This window comes from Arachis ipaensis, chromosome B5 (genome assembly GCF_059453495.1).
Source record: "Arachis ipaensis isolate K30076 ecotype BB chromosome B5, ASM5945349v1, whole genome shotgun sequence".
In the NCBI taxonomy this organism is placed as follows: Eukaryota; Viridiplantae; Streptophyta; class Magnoliopsida; order Fabales; family Fabaceae; genus Arachis; species Arachis ipaensis.
Window position 1 is genome coordinate 3,101,651 of NC_142440.1, and position 23,791 is coordinate 3,125,441.

A 23,791-nucleotide genomic window follows, 5' to 3' on the forward strand; every position below is an offset into this window, starting at 1 on the left:
TTCACCAACATTATCCATCACCATCGTAGTGACACCTTCTTTGTTGCGTGGTACCTCCTCTGCATCTTGCGGGATTTCATCCCCGTTGGGTTTAGTTTTCTTGACATTTTTCTGTATTTGGTCATTTTCTTGAGAAGATTTTTCCTCCGCTATCGCCTTAGGGTTTAGAGAGCGTTCCATTTCTTCCAATCACGAACAACTTTTTCAAATAATTCGTCACACTGTTTTTCTTGATATGTGTTTAAATATTATTTACTTATGCTCGTGAACTATTCCTTCAGAAGCAGCTTTAAACTTATTTGTTGGTTGAATACCTATTTTGGCCTCAGATAAATTTTTTAAGGGTTACAAGATTTTTAATTAAAAAAAATATTTTTTTAAGTTTTTGATATTTAATTTTGTGAGTTTGATTAGTCTTTTTGTCAACAATCTATCTTTAAAATATTCTTATGTGATACGTTAATCACTAATATATCCTCTATTTAATTTATATAAGTAAAATCAATTTAAAAATCATTAATATTTCGTAGTTTTACATAATAAATTTAGTTAATATATTTTAAAAACTAAATTACTTTTACAATTATTCTTAAAAGACAATGAAACTCCCAACAAAAAAATAATTTATCAATTCTAATTGGGTCTTAATAGATAAATCAACAGTTTAACATATTATATAAGTTTATTCTATTAATATAGAGCAAAAATATTAACAAAAAAAATTAATCAATCTCATAAAAATAAATATCAAAATCCAAAAAAAAATTTATTAAAAATATCTTCTTTTGAAATAATTATCAGGCCATTTAAATTTTTTTTTCCTCCTTAATTGTATATTTAGCTACAAACCAACGGGTTCCATTGCAAATAGGTGGAAATTAGAAATCTTCTTTCTAGCTATTAACACCCTAAGAAGAATGATCATTTTCAGATACATGCATCAAAGCATATTCACAAAAGACAAATTTTATGGTTTCTTTGAATTTGGTATCTTATTTGCCTATTTTTTAAAAATAATTACTAAATATTTAAAAATTATTTATTTTTATATTTTTAAATTAAATATTAATTTTTAATTTTTTAATAAATTAAGCAATTACATGCAAGTATCATAGTAACTATCTCCAAAAATATCTCTCGAATCTATAGCATTATTCTAAAATATGATGTGTTATTGAAATTGAAATGAAATATAAAATTTCGTGTATATAAGTATGTTACTTAATTTCTCATCACTAAACAACTTTTAATAAGTTAAGAGTAAACTTTTTTTTATCAGATTACTTATTCAAAAAATTTAAATTAATAAAAAATACATAAATAATTATATATTTTAAATATCTTTTATGCAAAAATCTTTTTTAAATTTGCACGAGTTTGTTTTTATACATATTTCTTTTTTCTACTTTTATCTGCTTTATGTTTAAATTCTTTTTTTTTGGAATTAACAAAAATTAAACTCTATAGTTTAGGTTATAAAAATTTTGATATTATGGCATAAAATAATTTTTGTTAAATCTTAAATTGATAATATTTTAACAGAAAAAAATTCTAAAAAAATTAGTAAGTTGCTAGTTTACCACAAGATATTAGAAGTAGTAACAAAAAATGAAAAAAAAAAAGAAATCAACAACTATTTTAAATATACACTAAAATTAATTATTAATATTAGTTATTAATATAAAATTATATTAAAATATAAAATATATATTAAAAATAAAATAAATTATTATTATTATTATTATTATTATATATATATATATATAACTAATTTTTTATATGCACATAACGTTTTTAAAAAATTAATTTTTTTACCAAACTCTTAGTAGATTATTATTGTATCATATACTTGTACGTGCGGGTAAAGATAAAGTAATATTGGTATATTTTCAAAAACAAGACAATATCAATATAAATGTTTATTATAACTACTTAATAGGGTAAATCACACTTATAAATTAAATAGAGCTCAAAATTACACCATTTTATCAAAAGGAAAATTGTTACAACAATTTATCAAAAACACAATTTTATATAATTTGAATCAGCCTAATTCGAATTATCTATTCCAATAATAATTTGAATTAGACCAATTTAAATTATTAGAAATATACACAAATCGAATTAGTTAGATTTATAGAATTCGAAGCAGCATGAATCGATTTATGCATGCATATAAAGTCTCTAATAATTCGAAACAAACTGTTTCGATTTAGGTTTTGTTCTTATGTAATTCGAATGAGGCTGATTCGAATTACTATGTATTGAGCTATTACAAATTTTTATAGTACCCTTAATATCTTTTAAGTTATTTTTAAAATTATTTTGCATGGAATAAATTTTTTTGTGGTATAATTTAAATAAATTTATTAAAAAAATTATTAAAAAATATATTTACTCAAATTTCAAATATAATACTCTTCTACATAATTAATAATTTAAAAATTAAAAAATTATTTTATTTCATGCGAAACAATAAAAAAGATTAAATTTAAATGCAAATATTCGTGCATGTACTCAAATTTTAAATAAAATACTGTACATAATCAATAATAATTTAAAAATAAAAAAATATTTTATTCCATGCAAAATAATTTTAAAAAATGGCTTAAAAGATGTTAGGAGTACTATAAAAATTTATAATGTCCCAATGACTTAGGTAAATAAATGATAAAAATATTTTTTTTTAATTTTTAAATTATTATTAACTATGTAGAGTATTTTATTTAAATTTTGAGTACATACATGTATTTACCCAAATTACTAAAACATGACAAATTTTTATAGTACTCCTAACATCTTTTAAACCATTTTTTTAAATTATTTTGCATGGAATAAAATATTTTTTTGTGACATAATTTAAATAAATTTATTAAAAAATTAATAATTAAAAAATATATTTTATTTCATACATTAAAAAAAGCTAACAAAATATTTAATTACGAGACTTCTTTCAAAATATTTATGAGCTATCAATTCGAATTCCATACAATACTCTTTAGCCCATTATTGATAGCTCATGAATACTTTGAAGAAGTCTTCGTAATTAAATAGTTTTTTAGCTCATTTTTTCTTTTTAAACGGTTTTGTATAGAATAAAATAATTTTTTAAAAATTTTAATTTATTATTGATTATATAAAATATTTTTATTTAAAATTTGAATACATGCGTGAATATTTATCTTTAAATTTAGTCTTTTTTTAATTTTTAAATTATTAATTATGTAGAAGAGTATTATATTTGAAATTTGAGTAAATATATTTTTTAATAAATTTTTTTAATAAATTTATTTAAATTATATCATTGAAAAATTTTTCCATATAAAACAATTTTAAAAAATGACTTAAAAAATGTTAGAGGTACTATAAAAATTTGTAATAGCTCAATGCATCATAATTCGAATCAGCCTCATTTGAATTATATAAGAATAAAATCAGGATAAATCGAAACAACTTGTTTCGAATTATTAGGAACTTTACATGCATGCATAAATCGACTCATACTGCTTCGAATTGCATAAATCTGACAAATTCGATTTGTATGTATCTCTAATAATTCGAATTGGTCTTATTCAAATTAGTGTTGGGATGGATAATTCGAATGACGCTTATTCGAATTACATAAAATTGTATTTCTATAGATTTTTGTAACGTTTTTCTTTTTGGTAAAATTGTATAATTTTAAACTCCGTTTAGTTTTTATGTGTGATTTGCCCTACTTATTATGAAATGAAATATAGTTATATCAATTTTTAAGTTCTTGCATTGATTTTGATGCAAAGTTACATCAATTAACAAGAAATGATGATATAATTGACATAATGGTCTTTGTATTGGGACAAAGTATCCAATGCAAAATGTTTTTGTTGTTTTTTAGAAGTGTTGGCACTAGATTTCAAAAGCTAGATTATTTTGGACAGAGAGTTGGTAAGAAACAAGATTAGTAGAGCCAAGCTGTAAGCCAATTTAGCCACAACCTGGCCTTTGTCACAGACACCCCCTTAAATTAGTGCGGCCCACCAAACAAATCCCTAGATTATTTAGCTCTAAAGCTAAGCATTAGTGGATTCCTAATCACTATCAATACTCATTTTTTAATAATAAACTTTATTTTTCTCTCATTTTAATATATGTTAATGAGAATGCTGCTCATGTGTACTAAATTATAACCATGTAACCAAATTTAGGGATATGATTATTGCTATCTCCAAGAAATAGATTATTTCAATTTTTTTTAATTGTTTAGTAAAGTATATTTTCTCATCTTACATTTTTTAAGTAGAACAAAAAAAACATATAAAAAAATATTAAATAATAAAAAATTATACTTTATCAAAGAATTAAATAAAAATTAAAAAATTCTACTTCCCTTCTCTCTCTAATGTCAACAATAATCCCTCCCCTCTTTAAGACTAACTTTATGTTTAGATTAGTCAAAAACAGGATTGCTATGTTAGGTAGTAAAAACAACTTTCTTTTACTTTTTATTTTTTTTTATCTTTGTTTTTAATATTTATCAAATTTAAAAATAATCTTATTATGTATATATATATATATATATTTTGTCCTGTATATTGAGTCGATATATATTTCTTTATTGTTAGGTAAAATGTAAAGGTGAAAACTCAAGTGAAGTCAACTTCACGTGAAGTTGATACTGAGGACCGTTAGATGATTTGACTGATTTGACTAAATTTTCATCTAACGGCTCTCAGGTATCAACTTCACGTGAAGTCGACTGCACCTGAGTTTCCATCTTTAAATAGTAATAACTGAATTATATAAAATTATCGTCTAACAAAATCAAAATTAAGACAGGGGAAAATATCCACACCCCTTAATTTTGTGGAACAAAATTTGTAGATAAAGAAAGGAACAACATGTTACATTACAAGTTGAGTCTGTGACACAATTTGACAATTTCCCAAGTCTGTTTACATACAGAGAATGATCCATTACCGATGCCAAAACTTCACCAAACTGATTTAATAATAATATACACAGAAAACAGGAATAACTAAATGTATTCCAAAAAATGCCAAAAAAAAAAAGGAATATTAAAAATACACATGAAGATGATAAGCTAAAAAATACTGGCATATATTAATTATGTTTTGTCTCTAGTAAAAAAAATATGAAAAGAAGGAAAAAATAATTATATATTTACTATGAGATTTTATCTTGATGATGATGATGATGGTGAATGGGGTCATGAATTTGGTCGTCCATGGAAGAAACTGAAGTTCTCTTAATAAACTCCAAGCAATCAGCAATGGCTTCTGCATAGAAAGAATTGTTCCTCACATAAGATGGTGCCACGTGTCCCTTCATAACCACCAAGCCATCCCTGCTGCTATTACTGTTGTTCCTCTTGAATCCACCACTCCTTCTTCTTTGGAACACTTTCTTGAGAATCTTTAGAGCCTCAGAATATGAGAGTTTTGTCAACTTATCAAAGATTCTAAGGAAGAAGTTGAACCTCTTCCTTAGTCTTAGATAGTAAACCCTTCTTAGATTCAACCTAAACCCTCTGCATTTTCCGTGGCATGATGACGTGGACGATGCTGACGATGAAGAGGAAGAAGAAGAGGAAGAGGAAGAGGAAGATCCTCCTCTACCACTACTAACTCTGTTGTAATAATGATCCATATGTTTTGGACTAATAATTATTATTAAGCACCAAAACTTGATGAGTTTATGTACAAATATATAGGGTTGAAGGGTGACTTTTTTTGAAGGAAGAAGCTTGGAAAGTTTGTGAATTTTGGACGGTTTGGTATGGTGTGATTATTTATATATATTGATATATGTCACCGGGATTAAACTTGAGAAACTTAGGTTTGTTATTTAAATAAATATATATACAAGGCACTAATATGAACATCAAGGTGTTGAATCATTGATTGGTGTGGTAGGGCCATTGTATGGGGACAAGGGGGAAAAATTAAAATAAATAAAAATTAAAAAGACCAAAATGCCATCTTTTCTTTTTCAAAGTAGGTGACTAATAAAGCAAAGCAACATACATGAATATCATAATCAGGATCAAATTGGTGAGATTCCGGAATTGAGCTGCTAATTAAAAGAATATGTTATAATAATAATAATAATATGAGACTATTTACTTTAGCTTTTGTTAGTCTAACAAAGTTTGACTTTGGAATTGGCTTTTTATGATTGAGGGGCTGGCTTTTTTACATTATAGGAAAGATAACTGGCAAAAAAAATATTATTTTATTATTTTTGGATTTTGTTATTTTATAGACTTTTTTTTAATTGTCCTGTTAAATTTATGCGTTTAGATAATTTTTTAAATAAAATAATTTAAAATATATCAATAGATAATTAATTATTTGTGTATAAACATTTTTTATATTGATAATGCCATATATATATATATATATATATATATATATATATATATAAATAAATAAAGTTGTTAATGAACGAACTTTTTATTTTTAATATGATGAAATGAATGGTGTATACCTGAATTATGGGGGTGTATGATAATTCACTGGCGTATGATGGCTGTCCAAGAGAAATTGAACCGTTCAATTAGAGGTACTGAAAATCCTGGGTCCGATTTGTGTACTGGCAGAAAATTCTGGGTTCGATTTGTGCACTGATAGAAAACCCTGGGTCCGATTTCAGAAAACCCTGGGTCCGATTTGTGCCCCTCTCTCTCTGCAATGAAATCGGACCCTCCGATTTGCGTACTTTTCACAATTTTAAAAAATACCAAAAATTACAATGTTAAAGTATATCACCACTTCTACTTTCATAACCAAAAAAAAAAAGCCTTAATGAACATGTATGTGTACTTTTAAATTTATAAATATAAATAAATATTATTAGTTACTTTAGAAAATGTATATGAGACTTGTGATGAGTTTCTCTCTCTTTCTTACTTTCTGCTTTCCATCAAGAAAATTTGTCTGATTACGGCTCAACTTTAATGATAGTAACGAACTTTGAGGACTAATGCTCACTAGGATTTATGATCACTTTAATTACTACAGTTGTCTGTCTAAAAAATCCACTAATCTGCCAAAGGAGTAGCTGATCCACACAGTTTTCATTGAAAATTAGTGTTATCTTTATCACCCACCTTATAAATTATTGATTATACTTTGGATCCCATGATTTTTAAGACACTATGACAACCAAAAATAAATAAATTAAATTGTGTATTGGCACTAAAAATTAATAACATATGTACTTCTGTTGTTAGATAAATTGTAAAATTTATTTATTTATATATATCTCAAATATGTATCATCATTAGTTTCATAAATAAAAAATAATGATATAAGTATAAACAATCCTTAATAAAAAAATATAATGGTCTATATATAGATTTCCCACAAGATGAGCTTGTCTATTCTCTCTAATTCAGCGTTTTTAATTAGTTTAATTTTCTAGATGTAGCCAATTGTTGTCTTAACAAGTCAAACAGGTGACATAAACCAACATTATTGGTAAATGTTTCGACAAAATCATTAACATGGTATCTTATCGCTCAGTCATATACATTGGTTGGAATTTAAACTCTCGATATTTGATTAAGCAGACAAATAAATTAATTTTTTGATCAATTTAATTTAATTAAATAAAAACGTATGTATAATTGTCTTTATATGAAGTTGATACTAAAAATTATTAGATGATGATGTAGTCAAACTTGTCAAATTATCCGACAATTCTTAAATATCAACTTCATATTTAAAGACAATTGTTTGTGAGTTTTTACCATTTAGTTATTGTTACTCTACTTTATCTGAACATCAACCAATCAATTATTATTGGGTAATGCTAGGTAGACAAAAAAAATAGCCAAAACTTGTCTTATTTAGCATTAATTAATTATCGCAAGAATTAATAAATGCTAAATAAGGTAAATTATGACTATTTTTTGCTGATTTTCTTTGGTTACCAAACATTTCCGTTATTAAACGGAAAACAAATAAGGAACCCTAATTAAAATTGTACAAGTTCATGAAACGGAGAAAGTAAACTAACTAACTAAACTAAAAATTATGGAGGAGAGGTAGATGAACCAAAGTTATTGTGTGAGCATTGGTCATCAAATTTATGCATAAAAAGTGGCACATGTTTCGGACAAAAAATCTTTTTGGTTGATGAATGTATATGCCGTTTATGGCAATGAAGAATACTTGGGCTCTCACCTGTCCTAACAACCTTAGCTTTGTGTAAAGTTGAATTTATGAATGAAATCAAATACTTCCACTTTTAGCCGCCAAAAGAAGTTGTTTCAAGTTTGTGTTATAACGGTTACCCATTAAACATCACATATTTTAATTCAAAATTGACATGCAAACGTTTCAATATAGTGCCGACTTTTGAACTACCACCGTAGAACTGGCCTTGTATTTAATTTGTAACTTCAAACAATTAAACCTTAGAAGGTAAGAAATTAAGAATCACATATGTTCCATTAATGTGACGTGTATGTTTTGATAGTCGATAACACTTGTTTGACACATTCATTTCTTGGAGCAAGTTGTGTTTTAACTAACAAACTAAAAAAGATAAGGATTTATTTATGATGTGTCTTAAAGGCGCATGTTAAAATTATAAAATAAAAAAGTTTTTATTAAAAATATAAAAAATATAAATTTTTAATATATTTATTTGTTTCATTAAATAAAAAGAATTAATCTTAGCATACAAGCAATTGGCATTTACAAGCTTTACAAGTGCGGAACTTACTAAAACCCTAAACGCGCTCCAATTCATACGTACAAGTCACGCGCTATATAACAGACTTTAGTTTCAATCAAAATCAACTAACGCGCGAATATCTCTCTTCCAATCTTCAAAAGATTTTCTTACCTTCTTCGAATCTCTTGCCAAGTTTCTTCGTTTTCCTTCTCGCGTTCTTCCCTCGTCTTTTGGATCCTTCTTTCTTCTGCATTTATCACTTCTTTGGTCTTCATCATTCGTCTGAGTTTTGCGAACTGTAACGCTAGCTTCGTTTTATTTTGATTTTCTGTTTTCTGAAATCAAATTTTGAAGTCCTTTTGAAGATAATGGATGATTCAACCTCAGATTGTTAGCGCAATCATGGCAAAGTGGATTCAATCTCAGATTGTCAGCTCAATCACAACGAAGTGGATTTTGAATTTGAATCGAACGAAGTTCCTAAGATTTGATTTAGTTTCAGTTAATTTTGATTGTCTAGCTGAATAATTCGTGAAGCTAGACTGTGAAATTAATGCGTGAACATAATCTGTGGATTGAATCTAATGTATTAGTTTTTATTAATTATCTGCAATTTATAGCAGACGCTCGAGTGTAGATCAGAACTTTTTGGGTGTATTTTTATAGAAGTTTGGGTGTATTTACAGTTTATGATTTTTCTTGTTATTTTTAATTGACTTGTTGTCGTTCGGGTGTATATCAGGAGTCCTTGAGTGTATGTTACTTTGATTGTTATTTTTTTATGAGGTGTAGAAATTTTATAGTATTTTCTTGTTTTTAACATGTTGTATTTTGCAGTCTCTCTCTGTTGTTGATGAGTAACGTGTTCCCAAGGTAGGAATGACTTTTAAAAACCTTGAAGATGCTGCAAAATTTTACAAGGATTATGCCAAGGCTGCAGGTTTATTATATCTAGTTAAACCTCTTTCATGCTGTATCAGTGGTGCATCCAAATTCCAGCCAATATCAAGGACGTGTTATGAATTATCAGTTCAGGGAACCAGCAGCAGTGGATAGTTTTTTGGGTGTATAGTTACAGAATATGGGTGTAAACCATAATTTTCTTGAGTGTATTTCTGAATTTTCTTGTGTTTGACATTTTATATTATAAATTATTGTTTGTTTAATATCAAGAACGTGTTATGAATTATCAGTTCAGGGAACCAGCAGCAGTGGATAGTTTTTTGGGTGTATAGTTACAGAATATGGGTGTAAACCATAATTTTTTTGAGTGTATTTCTGAATTTTCTTGTGTTTGACATTTTATATATATATTTCAGAATCTGCTGTTTATGTTATAAATTATTGTTTGTTTTTTTTATTTTGGTATAGAATTTAGGGTTTAGGGTATAAGGGCTTAGGGCTTAGGGTTTAGGGATAAAGCATTAGGGAATAGAATCTGGTGTATATTTAACTTTTTTTGGGTGTAAAATGAGATTTGATGGGTGTAAAAATCAATGATTTGGGTGTATAATAGGTTGGGTGATTTAGGTTTTTAGGGTTTAGGGTTTAGGTTTTTAGGGTTTATGTTTTAGGTTTTAGGTTTTTAATGTTTAGGGTTTATGGTTTAGGGTTTAGTGTTTAAGGTTTAGGGTTTAGGTTTTTAGGGTTAGGGTTTAGTGTTTAGGGTTTATGGTTTAGGTTTTTAGGGTTTAGTGTTTAGTGTTTAGGGTTTAAGTTTTAGGTTTTTAAGGTTTAGTGTTTAGGGTTTATAGTTTAGGGTTTTTATGGATAAATCATCAAGGGGAATAGATGTTTGGGTGTATAATCAACATTCTTTGGGTGTAAAATGTCAGGTTATGAGTGTATATTTTGTTTGATATTTTCCTTCATATTATAGTACCTGTAAATCAGACATTTTTAATACACCAGAGAGAGTTTAATTATGGAAAAAATTTTACTTATAATTGGATCAAATATATTTACAGTATGTGTTCAATTTCTTACAAGAGTATATAACAGTTACATTAATCAGTGTCAATATCATTAGAATCTATCTGACAAAATGGACTCAATAACAATGAGGATGGTCTGGACAATCTTATTGCATGACTTCCGCTAATGGCTTCAGCTTTGTCTTGATTCGTTTCATGGAATAGAAGACATATATTTGTTCTTACATTTTTACAGCTTGTTTTTTGCCTTCCATTTTTACTGCAATAAAAAATACACCCATAGATATCAGTCAGATACACTCATAGATCAACCAGATACACACAAACCGATTTCATAAGTATTTGATGAGATCAGTTCAAAATGATGTTCAATTGACTCAAACATCGATAAATATACAAGCTCAAGCAATATTACAATGTCAAGCAATATACAGCCAAGGACAAGCAGTATTAGAACATTTGCAACAATTGACTATATTAAATTATATGAGTTCAGAAATATACACCCAACAAATTACGCCATATACACCCAACACATTACGCCATATACACCCAACAAATTACGCAATATACACACAAAAATCAGTTAGGAGAAGAACTAGAACAAGAAGAACTGTAAAAGCTAGAACAAGATGAACGATAAAAACTTAGATCAGGCACATACACCAAAACCAATTTCATAAGTATTTAATTAGATCAGTTCAAAATTATGTTCAATTCACCGAATCATGGATAAATATACAAGTTCAAGCAATATTACAATGTCAAGCAATATACACCCAAGGACAAGCAATATTAGGACAGTTGCAACAATTGATTATATTACATGATATGGGTTCAGGAATATACACCCAACAAATTACGCCATATACACCCAACAATCAACCATATACACCCAACACATTACGCCATATACACCCAACAATCAACCATATACACCCATACAAATTATTCCATATACACCCAACAAATTAAGCAATATACTGCGAAAAATCAGTTACGAGAAGAACTAGAACAAGAAGAACAGTAAAAGCTAGAACCACTTTGAAGAACAGTAGAACCTAGAGGAACTTACAAGAAGAGTAAAACCTAGAATAAGAAGAACAGTAAAAATAGTGATATGAGATTTAGAACAAGAAGATCAGTAAAACCTATAAGAACATAGAAGAACAGTAAAACCTAGTTTTTCGATTTCGAAATCAGAAACAGAAATGTGAAAAATGTACAAGATGAGTAAAATAGTAACGTACCTTAAATAATATTTCTTCGTTTTTTCTGGAGATTGTTGATGGAGAATTCTATCTTCGCAACGAATTTGACCTTGAATAATGTCTCTTCAGTTTGGAATGTTGCTCGAAACTTTGTGGTTTGTTTGAAGGAGAAGAGGAAGAGTTAGCCATGACGAGCGCTTATTCCAAAGAGTAACCGTTTGAGTGACGCGCGTGGGTTGACGCTCCATTTAAAGGGAGTGAGTACGCGTGGACAAGTTATTGGGTTGAGTTAACTTGTAAGCCTTTTTTACTTGTATGTGTAGCAGATCCCAAATAAAAATATTTAAATTTTTTTATTAATGATAAATTTATCATGTACCCTTAAAATATATATTAGTTAAACCCAAAAAATAAAATCACAATTTAAACATATTAAAAAATAATTATCTAATCATGTTTTCTAGAATTTGTAAAAGAAATCTAAATAGGAGTAATTAACCTATTATATATAGTTGATATTCAGATGCTATTATAATGGGCAACAATAAGTATCTATTTATAATTAAGTAAAAAATGTAATTTAATCATAATAATAAAATTAATTTAATATTAAACTAAATAAACATATAAGATTACAATTAAATATTATATTAATCTATAATATCCTATATATATATATATATATATATATATATTGTAACATATACTATATTGAATTTCAAATATTTTAACTTATATGTTTTTATAAATAGCTTAAAAATAGCTCGTATGTATCAACTATTAACGTAAGAAATTATCTAAAATATTTGACATATTTTGAAACTAAAGAGGAAAATATGTTTTTGAGGATAATACACTTCCTTTTCAGCTCTTCAGAATAGATATCATTTTCTTCGTCTTCTTCGGTGACCATTAACGTCATCATCCTTGTCTTCTTCTTCATCTTTTTTATTTTTTTATATGTTTAAAAAATTAGAACATATAAATTTTAATTTACAGTCAAAAATTTTAATACATAACATAAAATTTTTTTAAATAATTACATATTTAAAATATTAACACTCAACTAATAAAATATATACAACACATAAAATTTGATATATAGTACAAATTTGATGCACAATATAAATTTTTTTTGTTAAGGATTATATATTCAAAATGACATCTAATCAACAATATATATACATTACAGAAATTTTAGTGTATATTTTGCACACAAAAAAAAAAAAATTCAAAAGACCACATATTTAGAATATTGATTAATTCAATTAACAAATTATATTCACGACAAAAATTTATGTACTATGTACAAAAATTTTTATACTATAAATAAAGTTTTTATGCTTTGTGTAAAATTTATGTACTATATTAATAAATTTTTATTATGTGTAAATTTTTTTGTATTATTTATAAATATTTATGTGTTATGTCAATAAATTTGTTTACTTTTTGATAAAAATTGGTGTGTTGAAAAAATCCGAAAAAAAAAAACCAATAATGCATGTATGCATATATATTTTTGTTGGACTTAGCTAAAAAAATTATTTTTTTTGGGTCGGTGGATTGGACAACCTTTAATCCTAAGTACTCCAATAGATTGGACAACTCTTTAATCTTAGATACATAATACACATTCACATACTCCTCACATTCACATCCACATACTTACCGTGTGAGTTATGGCTCATTGGCTCTAAAAAAGTTGTTTGTACGTTTGCGTGTGCTTAGTTATGGATAATTATTATTATTGGGTCCAAAACACTAAAATGATTATTGTTGCATAGTTCCATTAAGTGCCAAAACACACGTATTTGTACTGTATGGAACACGAAAATAAACTACGTGAGTGCGGTGTTTTGACATTCTTAATAGCTAGCACTACTTAACTTTCGTGAAAGGAAAAAAAAAAAAACCAGAGAATTTGTTTTTCTTTTAAATAAATATTGGAGGTTATCTTGCTGACTAATGTAATTGTACTAGGCTTGTCCTATTATCTTATAAAACACGAAAGTGTCACCATTAATAGTTTAAATCCATTTAATAACAATAAACTTTTATTTAAGTACTTGTAAGAAATCCAACATATGAGTTTATTTCACGCACCGACGTTATCACTTGTGTTTTGTTCAAATTATTATCATGTTACTGATAAATAATAAACAATAACGTGGTAATCAGTGTAGGCATTAATTTATTTCACACATTATGATTGTAATATTCTTAATGGATAACATCACCATCAGTGAAGCTTCAAGAAAGAAAAAAGTAAAATAAATAAATAAATAAATACTAAAAAATTATTAGAATTTATTATTTTGACCATCAATTAGTCATTAATAATTAAAAATATAAAATAAAATATATTATTAAATTAAAAAAATTGAGTTTATGGTTAAATAATAGGTAAAAATAATAAATTTTAATAAAAATTATTGACCCCTAAATGAAAGTCAAGCAAATATTGAGTAAACACTCAATCCGGTTCTTGTCAATTTTCACAAAGGACAAAGTGATTCTTGTCAAAAAAAAAAAAAAGGGACACTTCGACTCTCAACCTTTTTATTTTGGGACAATACGGCCCATCTGTTAAAAAATTCATTAAATAATAATAAAAATTAGTTTTGTGGAATTTTATTTGTATTTTGTGGGGTTTTAAACCTCCACAAACTATTAATAACTTTGTTTTTAAAAAATTCCTTCATCAATGGTGGTTAAGTGAAGAAAAATTATTGATAAAAATGATGCAAAAAAAAAAAGTAATTATAGTACAATACCTTTTAAAGAAAAAAAAAAAAACATCGAATAAGAAATGAAAGAAGAGAACTTTAATGTTGATAATATTGATATTGGTGATGATGACGGTAAAGGAGATAATGATAATGATAAAGTACGGTTACACAATAAAAATAATAGAGGTAGGAGTGATAATAATGAGGATGAAAAAGATAATGGTAGTAGTGGTAGTAATTGATTATATTATTGAAAAGATTTTTGTGGGGGTTTAAAACCCCCACAAAATACAAATAAAACTCTCACAAAACTAATTTTTATTATTATTTAATGAATTTTTTAACAAATGAACCATATTGTTTCAAAATAAAAAGGTTGAGGGTCGAAGTATCCCTTTTTTTTGGACAGAGATCGCTTTGTCCTTCGTAAAAATGAACAAGGACCGGATTGGATCTTTACTAAGCAAATATTTGATGGAGTCATGGAGGCATAAAAAAGTCAATAAATAATAAGTGGCCGATTATTAGATTTCTAAAAACAAAAAGAAAAACTGAAATTTGATGAGTTAGGAGAGCAAGCTCCCTTCTTTTTCTTCTTTCGATCTCCCCCACGATACAAACTTTGACTAAACAACATTAAAACCTACTCTCATTTATCACAAGGTGACTGAAAAAGAAGAACCATGCATAACCATTTCAATATTTATATATGTGCGTGTGCAGCTTGATTTTAGTCATGTGTTCAACGATGATACTAAATGTTCAAGTCAAAAGTAAACATAAATTCAAAATATGCACGCTTCAATGGTGACCATCAAAAGTACATTGATTTGTAAACATAATATATTTCTTTCATAAACAAAGTTCCTTTTGGGGAGGAAAATGGTATTTATATCGAACTATGGTATTTAATTTACTAGGAAAAAGCTACTAAATTTCTCATGAACTTTGATACAGTCAACAATGAAATAGAAAACAAATAAAAAAGAAAATAAATGGGATAGAAGTGTGATTGATATAAACCTCTTAGATATAGAACCTTCCAGTACATTTTGATGAAAATTTATTTATATTTTAAAAAATGAAAACTAAAATCAAATTCTAAACCTTTTATGATTAAAAACTGACACCATATCATATGTCATAAACTATTAGGTAAAGACACACTAAGGTAACGTTTGGTGGAGAAACAAAGACGAAAAGACTGAGACTGAGAGCCAGAGACTAAAACAGAGATTGAAATAAATCTCAGTATTCTGTTTGGTGCAAAATGGGAGACAAGAATTAAAACAAGAATGAAACTTTAATTTAATTTGCACAAAGGATAAAATTGAAATTAATTAATTGAAATAAAAGTATTTTAGGTATAAAATGTTATTAAAATTTTAGTCTCTATCTCTAAAAATTTCAATCCCTTGTGTCTCTACTTTTTGAAGGTACTGAAATACTAAAATTTTGGAGACAGAGACAAAAATTTTAGTACCAATCTCTAAACCAACAAACACAATACTGAGTCTCAATACCTCAAAACAAACACTACCTAAAGGCATCGTGTTTAAAACGAAAAAAGAAATGAACACAGACCCCAACCAAAAGTTGAACCAAACACACTGGTCTACTGATCTATGATTTTATTTCTATTACATTTCAGAAAAATTGCCAAATGATCAGTGCGGAAAGCAACTAAGCAAATGCAGCATACTCATCCCAAATGTGAAAATTAAATATCAACAGCTTAATTTACTCTCATCACCCAAGTTGCCAATATAATGACATGTTCTTCAGCAATTAGAGAATCCTAACTAACTAAACTCGTATTAACATGGTCGAACTGGAATTGCTAGAGAAGAATCATTAACAAGGACTTTTAAATATCCCAAACATAAATAAATATAAATATTATATGCTAAGCTAAGCTACAAATTGGGGTAAGTCTGAAGAGGCTGAGCCTGAAGCCATTGCTCTAAATGGTTTCCCTGCAACTATCTAAGTAAATCAATGGTAAAGGAACCACTATTCTGATTGCTCAAATGGGACACGAACAAACAACTGTCCATGCAGAGTTACCACCGCTGATGTCTGATGAGGATCAATTCTTGAGGGCAAACTTACAACCTGAATTCATTAAAATTCTTTAAACATGGATGACATAATGAAAAACTATTAAACCATAGAAATGCAAGAACCTCAGTATGATGTATGTAGCAGAAAACTTTTTACTACAACAATTACAAAGTATCCAGTGGTACTTGTGTAAGAAATACTAAAAGGAAATGAGCATGAACCATTAATATAAATAATTTAATATTTTAAGCTTGAAAATATTAAACACCACCAGTAATAGATATCAATAAAATTACAAAGCCAAATACATCCTTATTGTTGAAAAAGGTGGAGAAATCTACCTTTTTGAAAGGTGTTACACCCCAAGGATTATTGAGATGCTCAGGCTCACCACTAATAACTAAGCGTCCTGCTGGGTCTGATTGAACACGCACCTGATAGCAGAATGCATATATGATTATCCTCACCATAGTTGGAGCAGTGTAATTTATCATTTTATTTTTAAAATTAAAATTCCTAGTATATGCTATTACCTCTTCTCGAAGTAGACCAGGAACTAAAGCATATACCTCAAAGCAATCCTTCTGCACACAAAAGTTTCCATTGCAATGAGGAAATTGCATATAAAAATTATATTCTACTTGAACACGAGATAAGCTACTTACAGTTTTTTGCACATTGATTTTTACCCAATCAGCAGGAGGTCCAATATCAATCACAGCTGTATCCAATCTACCAGTCACATATATCAACACAGGCAGGCAAGTCAGCGAGTGAACTAAAGTGCCAAGCATAGGCTGGCAGCAAATTTCAACCATTAACCATACAAACAGATAAGTAGCAAGCCTAACACAAAGGATAAACAGAGCTGTAGAAAATGAAGTAAATGTGTCTTACTGTGGTTTAGACGGTTTACTACGTGCAGCTTTGACTGCATTGTCCATATACGATGGTTTCTTGCGTTTAAGTAAATCTGAGCCAAAGTGAAGGGAATCAAATACTGAGAGAATCATTTAACAACTACAATCCTGTTAGGAATGGTAGCAATAGGATGAAAGGCCATACTGATGCTTTTAAGCTGCTCCTTTTCACGTTTTTGCATAGACACAGAATTCCTATCCTAAGAAAAACAAAAGTATTAAACAATTATACGGTGTAAAAAGTAAAAACAAGGACAAAGAGAAAATGTCAATTAATCACAACTTCAGAATTGTACCAGACCTTAATAATGGGGTCACCAACTTCACCATTGCCTAGTAGACGTTGTGAGTGCCAACCCCGCATAGCGCGTGCTGCAGCATCTCTACGTGCTCTACCTGATGCTGAAGTCTGCATAGAATCATCATTGAAACATAACACACAAATAACAACAGGGATAACAGATATAAACAGATAATGATAGAGCTCAGTTTAATTCCTCCCGCAAAGCAGCTTCATTACAAGAAGGTAGAAATCAAACCATTTTAAACTATTGTTCAAACTTAATCACCATGACAGGGCACAATGGCATAGTTTGATCTATGTAGCCGACCCAACCTAGTGGGATAAGGCTTTGTTGTTGTTGTTGTTGTTCAAACTTAATCACGTATTCACATTTAACAATGCTTGATGCCTTAAAACCCACGTGTAGGCATTACTTTCCTAGGGATGGGGAAGGGAGGTAAATATGTAGAAAACCATAGAGATGCAAAGTCGCACAGATGAAATATTCTTCTTGCTGGAAACATAATAGCCTTCTGAAATTGTGAGGAAGCAGGGGGAGTTTAAGCTTGAACTGATAATTAGGTCAAACTTTCTCTTAGGAAAAGTAATTTTGAGACAATCTAAATTAGAATTGCACCATGTTAAAGCCCCTAAAATTTCAGCAATATAATTTTCCAATAGTTCCCCCATCTTATGTCAGCAAACTTGATGAAAAAGGTGCCATCAATCATCTATTGAAGTCAACAAAGCAAAAATTTCCATCAATAAATGTTTCTTGTACTAGTGGTGGAGCAGGCACAGAGCTTTAACATTTTGGAAGTTACTTTTTGAAAGAAAAACTGCATAATTACTTGGTATGGGAGTTAAGGGTTAAATTGGAAAAAAAAATTGGACACTAACTTCCCCATTCCTTTTATATATAGTAGATATTATTGCTTATGCTATTAAATCAAACACAGAAATTACATCATACCTGATTTTCGATATTCATAGGCTCTGGTTGTGAAGGAATTGGAACACTCAGCTCACCACCTTTTATCTTATGTCTTTCATAATCAAGAAGTGCCTGCAGTAGTACATCAGAAATATTAAAAACGAATAACACATTTGAAAAAGAGCATGCCTACATATGATTTTTATGGGAAATTTTGTAATCCAATTGAAAAAAAAAAACTAGCTAAAAAATATGATTAATAGATCACTTCGGAATGGCATATACATCACATATACTGGATCAAGTAAAAACTTTGGGGTTCTGGCAAGCTACTGTTACATCCATTTCCTTAGGGGTCGACGATCTTTTAACCATACCGTCTAAGGGGTGGCTTGTTCAAGATGCTGAACAACAAAGTTTTATTTTGGAAAAACACCATCATTATGGAAATGTACATGCAGTAGAAAAATTACGCCAATCCATTGAGATATGGTATGCTACAAGTGAATATTTACGACAAGAAATGAGTCCCAATTTTAGGATGACCGACCCCCTAAATCCAGTTCATCACAATATCTGGTAAATTTTTCAGAAATCTTGAAAATGGAATAGCTAATAACAAAATAAGCATATATGTCAAAGGTATTAAATAGATTATATAGAAATTTGGACAATGCCACTACTTAAGAGCCAAAATTTTCTCTAATAAGGCCATAACTTGAACACTCATCATCTTGACATCTTACAGATCATAAGGTATGCTAACATGAAAATTTCCAGGTAAGTGACATTATCTAAAATAAACCAAATGTTAATAATAGTAATGTCCACACAAATAGCCTAAACAGAAGCTTCAAAGAAACACTAAGCATGCATAGACATTTCAACAATTTGAAAACTGAATTTATTTCATAAAAGAAATTTTTTTTTTCAAAAGATGAAGTCTAGCATTAATCTAAAACCACCTTCTCATAAAACCCACGGAAAGTCCATGAAACTGTGGTACATGTCCTGCATGTGTTAAAAACAGAACATTATAATCAGTCATAAGCAATCAATTCATCCGAAAAGCTGTCAGAATTTGGCAGCCCTTCTCCCCACACATATCCTCCAACCCCCTAAAACAACAAAAAATATACCACTTATTATATAATGAAAATAATAGCTTGAAAAGTATACTTTCCCATGCATAAGGAAATCAAGCAACCATTCATAATACATGGAAACACTTAATTGGTCTCATCATCATAACCAATACACACTACCATTACCATGGCATTACTTAGAAAATTAGAAAGAATGCATATCACAGATTTGAAATCTAATAACACAAAGAGATACAAACTATAACGTGTTCATTTGAGGAGACTCTTCAATGAGCCATGAACACAATCAAGACAAGATAGGGGATGTTGGTTCTTACTTAGGAGGTTTGAAAGATTCTCCCACTTGCCGCCATAGCTTACACGAGGTTACCTATTCATAAATATAAGCCAGTTAGGGGTATGTCCTGGCAGCAATGAAAACAACTGATCCAAAACAAAACCTGTTAGCTAGAGTGTAATGAATTTGCCTCAAGGAACAACCACTTAACTCATACCAAAGCCTATTTTTAAATACACTCAATTTTCATAATGCACATATAACTTCATAGGTGAAATAGCAGCCATATTTGCACCATGGCCAATTGTTCATCCAGTTAATTAATTATTCGACAACAGATTTCACAATCATTGATGGAGAATTCAGCAGGTTAGTAATTTCATTTGTCTTCAGTTTGCAACATGAATATCATAAGAATTAGCATATCTGTGGAATCATAGACATTTACAATCTTGCATGTTCCATGTATAATTTGAATTGTGTAAATTTTCATAGTACTCAAGCAATCTTAAACACCTAGGTATTTGATTACAGAGTATCTGGGAATAAACATATACCAGATTACTCATAGACGTTTAAATATCTAGGTAGTCTCTCCAACTGGTTTGTATATGTACGAGTTTGTATGCAATGAAACGTCTTCAACTTTTACCGGCAGTCTAAAATTGGTCTTACCACTGATCACACATTACAGACAACAAAAGTGATCGGCAAAGTCAAACTACTATCCTACAAACACGGATCAGATGGAGTGTGCCAACAAGTTTAACTAGAAGACCCTACTGTTAATGTGGATATCTAACATATGTTCATTCATCCAAAGTCAGCTACATAAAATTATATAAATCCTCTGCCATACCCCTCAAAAAAGGGGAAAGACAGGAGGAGGGAGGGAGGGGGGGGGGGTGTTGAAGAATACCTTGTCATAACCACCCAATCTTGTTACAGCTCTCCACAACCTTATAAACCACCAAATATGGATCAGGCCAAAGTGATCATATTTCAGAATTTGGTCAATTCATAACATAACATAACAGTGAAAAGCTTAACTGAACAGCTAAAACTTACTTAAGGCAATTAAGTCCTTCTCCATAAAACTTGGGAGGTTTGAATTCCATGCTCCTCTCCCTAAAGAAATTTTCAAGCTCTTTCATGAATGCTGATTGTTCTTCCTCCGTCCCTGACTCATTCCCATCATAACAATGGTCAGCGTCCAAGAAAAGCATGTGACTTGAGTTTTCATTCCCACTGTCTGCAGTTGCAGCAGCTTGATTTTCATCAGTCTTATTCTCAACTTCTAATATATTCTTGATTTCAACATTTGTATCAGCAGGAACAGCTTGCAGCTCATCATGCCCAGATGGTATGGGTTCAACATAGTTGCAACTTTTACCATTAGCCACTTCACCATCTTCAGACTTCACTTCTGCTATTGTTTCAGCAACATCGGCATTATTTGTACAAACATTCACATCATCCTCTGTACCATTATTGCTCTGAGGAAATTCATTAGCTTCCTCCATTGGGTCACTACTTTGAATATCTTGCTGTGGAATACCCTCAGGAACCACCTCTTGATCCTCACTTTTGTCCTCAAGTGGTGGCTCAGCCTTGTCCGCAGAATCTAGTGCTGACATAGCTTCAGCAGGTAGCACAGATTTAATCTCAGAAGGTTGCTCAGACTTATCCTCAGAAGGAGGATCTGCCTCAGCTTCCGCAGGTGGTACTGCCGTAGCCTGGGCAGGTAACTCTGACTTAGCCTGAGCAGATGGCTCTGACACAACTGTAAGAGGTTGCTCAGCCTTGAACTCTGGAGGTAGTTCTGCCTTTGTCACAGGATGCAGCTCTGCCATAACCTCAGCAGGTGGATCAGCCGTAGACTCAGCAGGTGGCTCTGCCTTAGACTCAGCAGGTGGCTCAGATGCCTCCGCCTTAGACTCAACAGGCGGCTCCTTCGATATGTTTTTGACGTGATTTGGACTTTCCTCTACTGGAGCAGGAGTAGAAGAAGCATTAGGTTGAATTTGAAAATTGGTATCAACTAAGTGTTTGTTTTCTTCCATAGGCGAGGGCACAGCCTGGCCAACTTCCTCATTTTCTTTCGCATCACTCATTTCCGAAATTCTAACCACGCATTAGAACAGGACAACCTCCTACATCAAACCACTACAGGAGTTCAACAGAAGAAAACAGAGATGAGAGAAAAAAAAATTCATCCTTAAAACTAAACCGGATCAAGCACCGAGGATTTCTAAAGTTAGGAAGTTGTTATAAGGTGAGAATATGAGGGCAACTAAACCCTAACCTGACATCTATAATTTAGTCCCAAAAACCAAATCGTACCATGTGTTTGTGAAATTCACAAAGCACAAAAAGCTTTGAGTTCTTAGTCTTCTTTGCAGAGATTGAATAAATAAATCTAAATTGAACAATGAATGATAACCGTACTTTTTAAAAAAATAAAATAAAATAAAAAGGAAGAAACAGCAGTGCCAATTTAGCATTACCTGTATGAAATCGAAGATGAACGAGAATTTGAAAAAACCCTAATTGGTTGTGATGCTCTATGCGGGTTTACTTGGAAGAAAATTTTTACCACCACAACGTTTTCAGCTTCAAGCGGCAGATCCTGAATTTGATGCGAGCTTGATATTGGAACACGCGCCACGCGCCGCGCTAGCCACGACCACCGAAACGTCAAAAAGTCAAGAACTGCAATCTTTCTCATACGACGTCGTTTGAAGTGGGCCCTGACTAGTAAATCCATTAAGAATACGAGCCCAAAATATTTGGGCCTAAACTGATGCTCAAAATAACTAGTCCAAAACATACAGTATTCCATCATTGGTCCACATGCTTGTGGGCTAGAGAAAAATCCCATACATGTGAATTTCCCAAATTTCTCCATTTCTCTATGAAATTTGTCATTTGAAAATCAGCGGTACCATTGGGCCAAAGGCCAAAAAAAAAAAAATCAGCGGTACTGTTCCTCTTTAATTTTTAACGTACACGAATCATTTGAGAACAATTTTTGTTTTCATAATTTCAGGGTAGAGCGAACATTCATTTTTCCTTATTATGCAATCACTGTATTAGCACAATATATATGCCTTATGGCCCCTTCTCCATGTGCTCAATTGCTGAGGTGTGCAGCAAGGATTTTTTTTTTGTTTCCCTAAAATTTCTTTACAATTTGTTTTTTAGCCATTAACACTTAACGGTCACCGTCACTTTTTTTTTTTTTTTTTTTTTTACCAAAGATACGAGATTCGAACCCGCAACCTCTTATTTGAGTATGGGAAGACTATGTCATTTAAGCTATAGTGTAAAGTTATATTATTAGAAAAAAAATACTAGAGGGTCATCAAAATTTATTAGTTTTAGTTATCATTATTTAAATATGTGCTAGAATATAAACTAAAAGAATTAGATTGATGACTACAAGTGATGATAAAAAATAATAAATATAATGATTCTCTAACATTTCTCTTGTTAGAATTATTGTCTCCTATATCTAGGGGTGGCAATGGATAGGATAGGGTAGGGTTTGGATCCAACCCTAATCCTACCCGCGGGTTGAGATTTTTATATAAACTCAACCCTATCCTACCCGCAGGTTGAGAATATCCAACCCTAACCCTACCGCTC

The 23,791-nt window shown here is 30.0% G+C and overlaps 1 protein-coding gene across 2 annotated transcripts; it reads right to left on the minus strand.

Moving 5' to 3' along the window:
* Positions 1 to 16,155: 16,155 nt before the first annotated feature.
* Positions 16,156 to 22,842, minus strand: LOC107639953 (uncharacterized). Of its 2 annotated transcripts, none has more exons than XM_021122831.2 (13): positions 22,651 to 22,842; positions 21,212 to 22,296; positions 21,063 to 21,102; positions 20,184 to 20,236; positions 19,726 to 19,771; positions 18,800 to 18,892; positions 17,845 to 17,952; positions 17,689 to 17,743; positions 17,521 to 17,596; positions 17,289 to 17,355; positions 17,157 to 17,207; positions 16,965 to 17,057; positions 16,156 to 16,674 (listed from the first exon to the last, which is right to left on the minus strand). In XM_021122831.2, exons 2-13 carry the CDS (start codon positions 22,255 to 22,257, stop codon positions 16,573 to 16,575), a joined length of 1,830 nt encoding a protein of 609 aa, XP_020978490.2. In that variant the 5' UTR covers positions 22,258 to 22,296; positions 22,651 to 22,842; the 3' UTR covers positions 16,156 to 16,572. The 2 variants fall into 2 exon arrangements, with proteins under 2 accessions (XP_020978490.2, XP_088345193.1); XM_088489067.1 differs by having other exon boundaries at positions 21,212 to 22,309.
* Positions 22,843 to 23,791: the final 949 nt, after the last annotated feature.

Excerpts from the sequence above, each read along its gene's own strand:
- LOC107639953 (XM_021122831.2), bottom strand. The coding sequence starts at position 22,257 with ATGAGTGATGCGAAAGAAAATGAGGAAGTTGGCCAGGCTGTGCCCTCG. Across the intron at positions 17,356-17,520 it reads AGTAAACCGTCTAAACCACA|ATTGGATACAGCTGTGATTG; the intron begins GTAAGACACATT and ends TGTGACTGGTAG. Across the intron at positions 16,675-16,964 it reads GTGTAACACCTTTCAAAAAG|GTTGTAAGTTTGCCCTCAAG; the intron begins GTAGATTTCTCC and ends TAATGAATTCAG.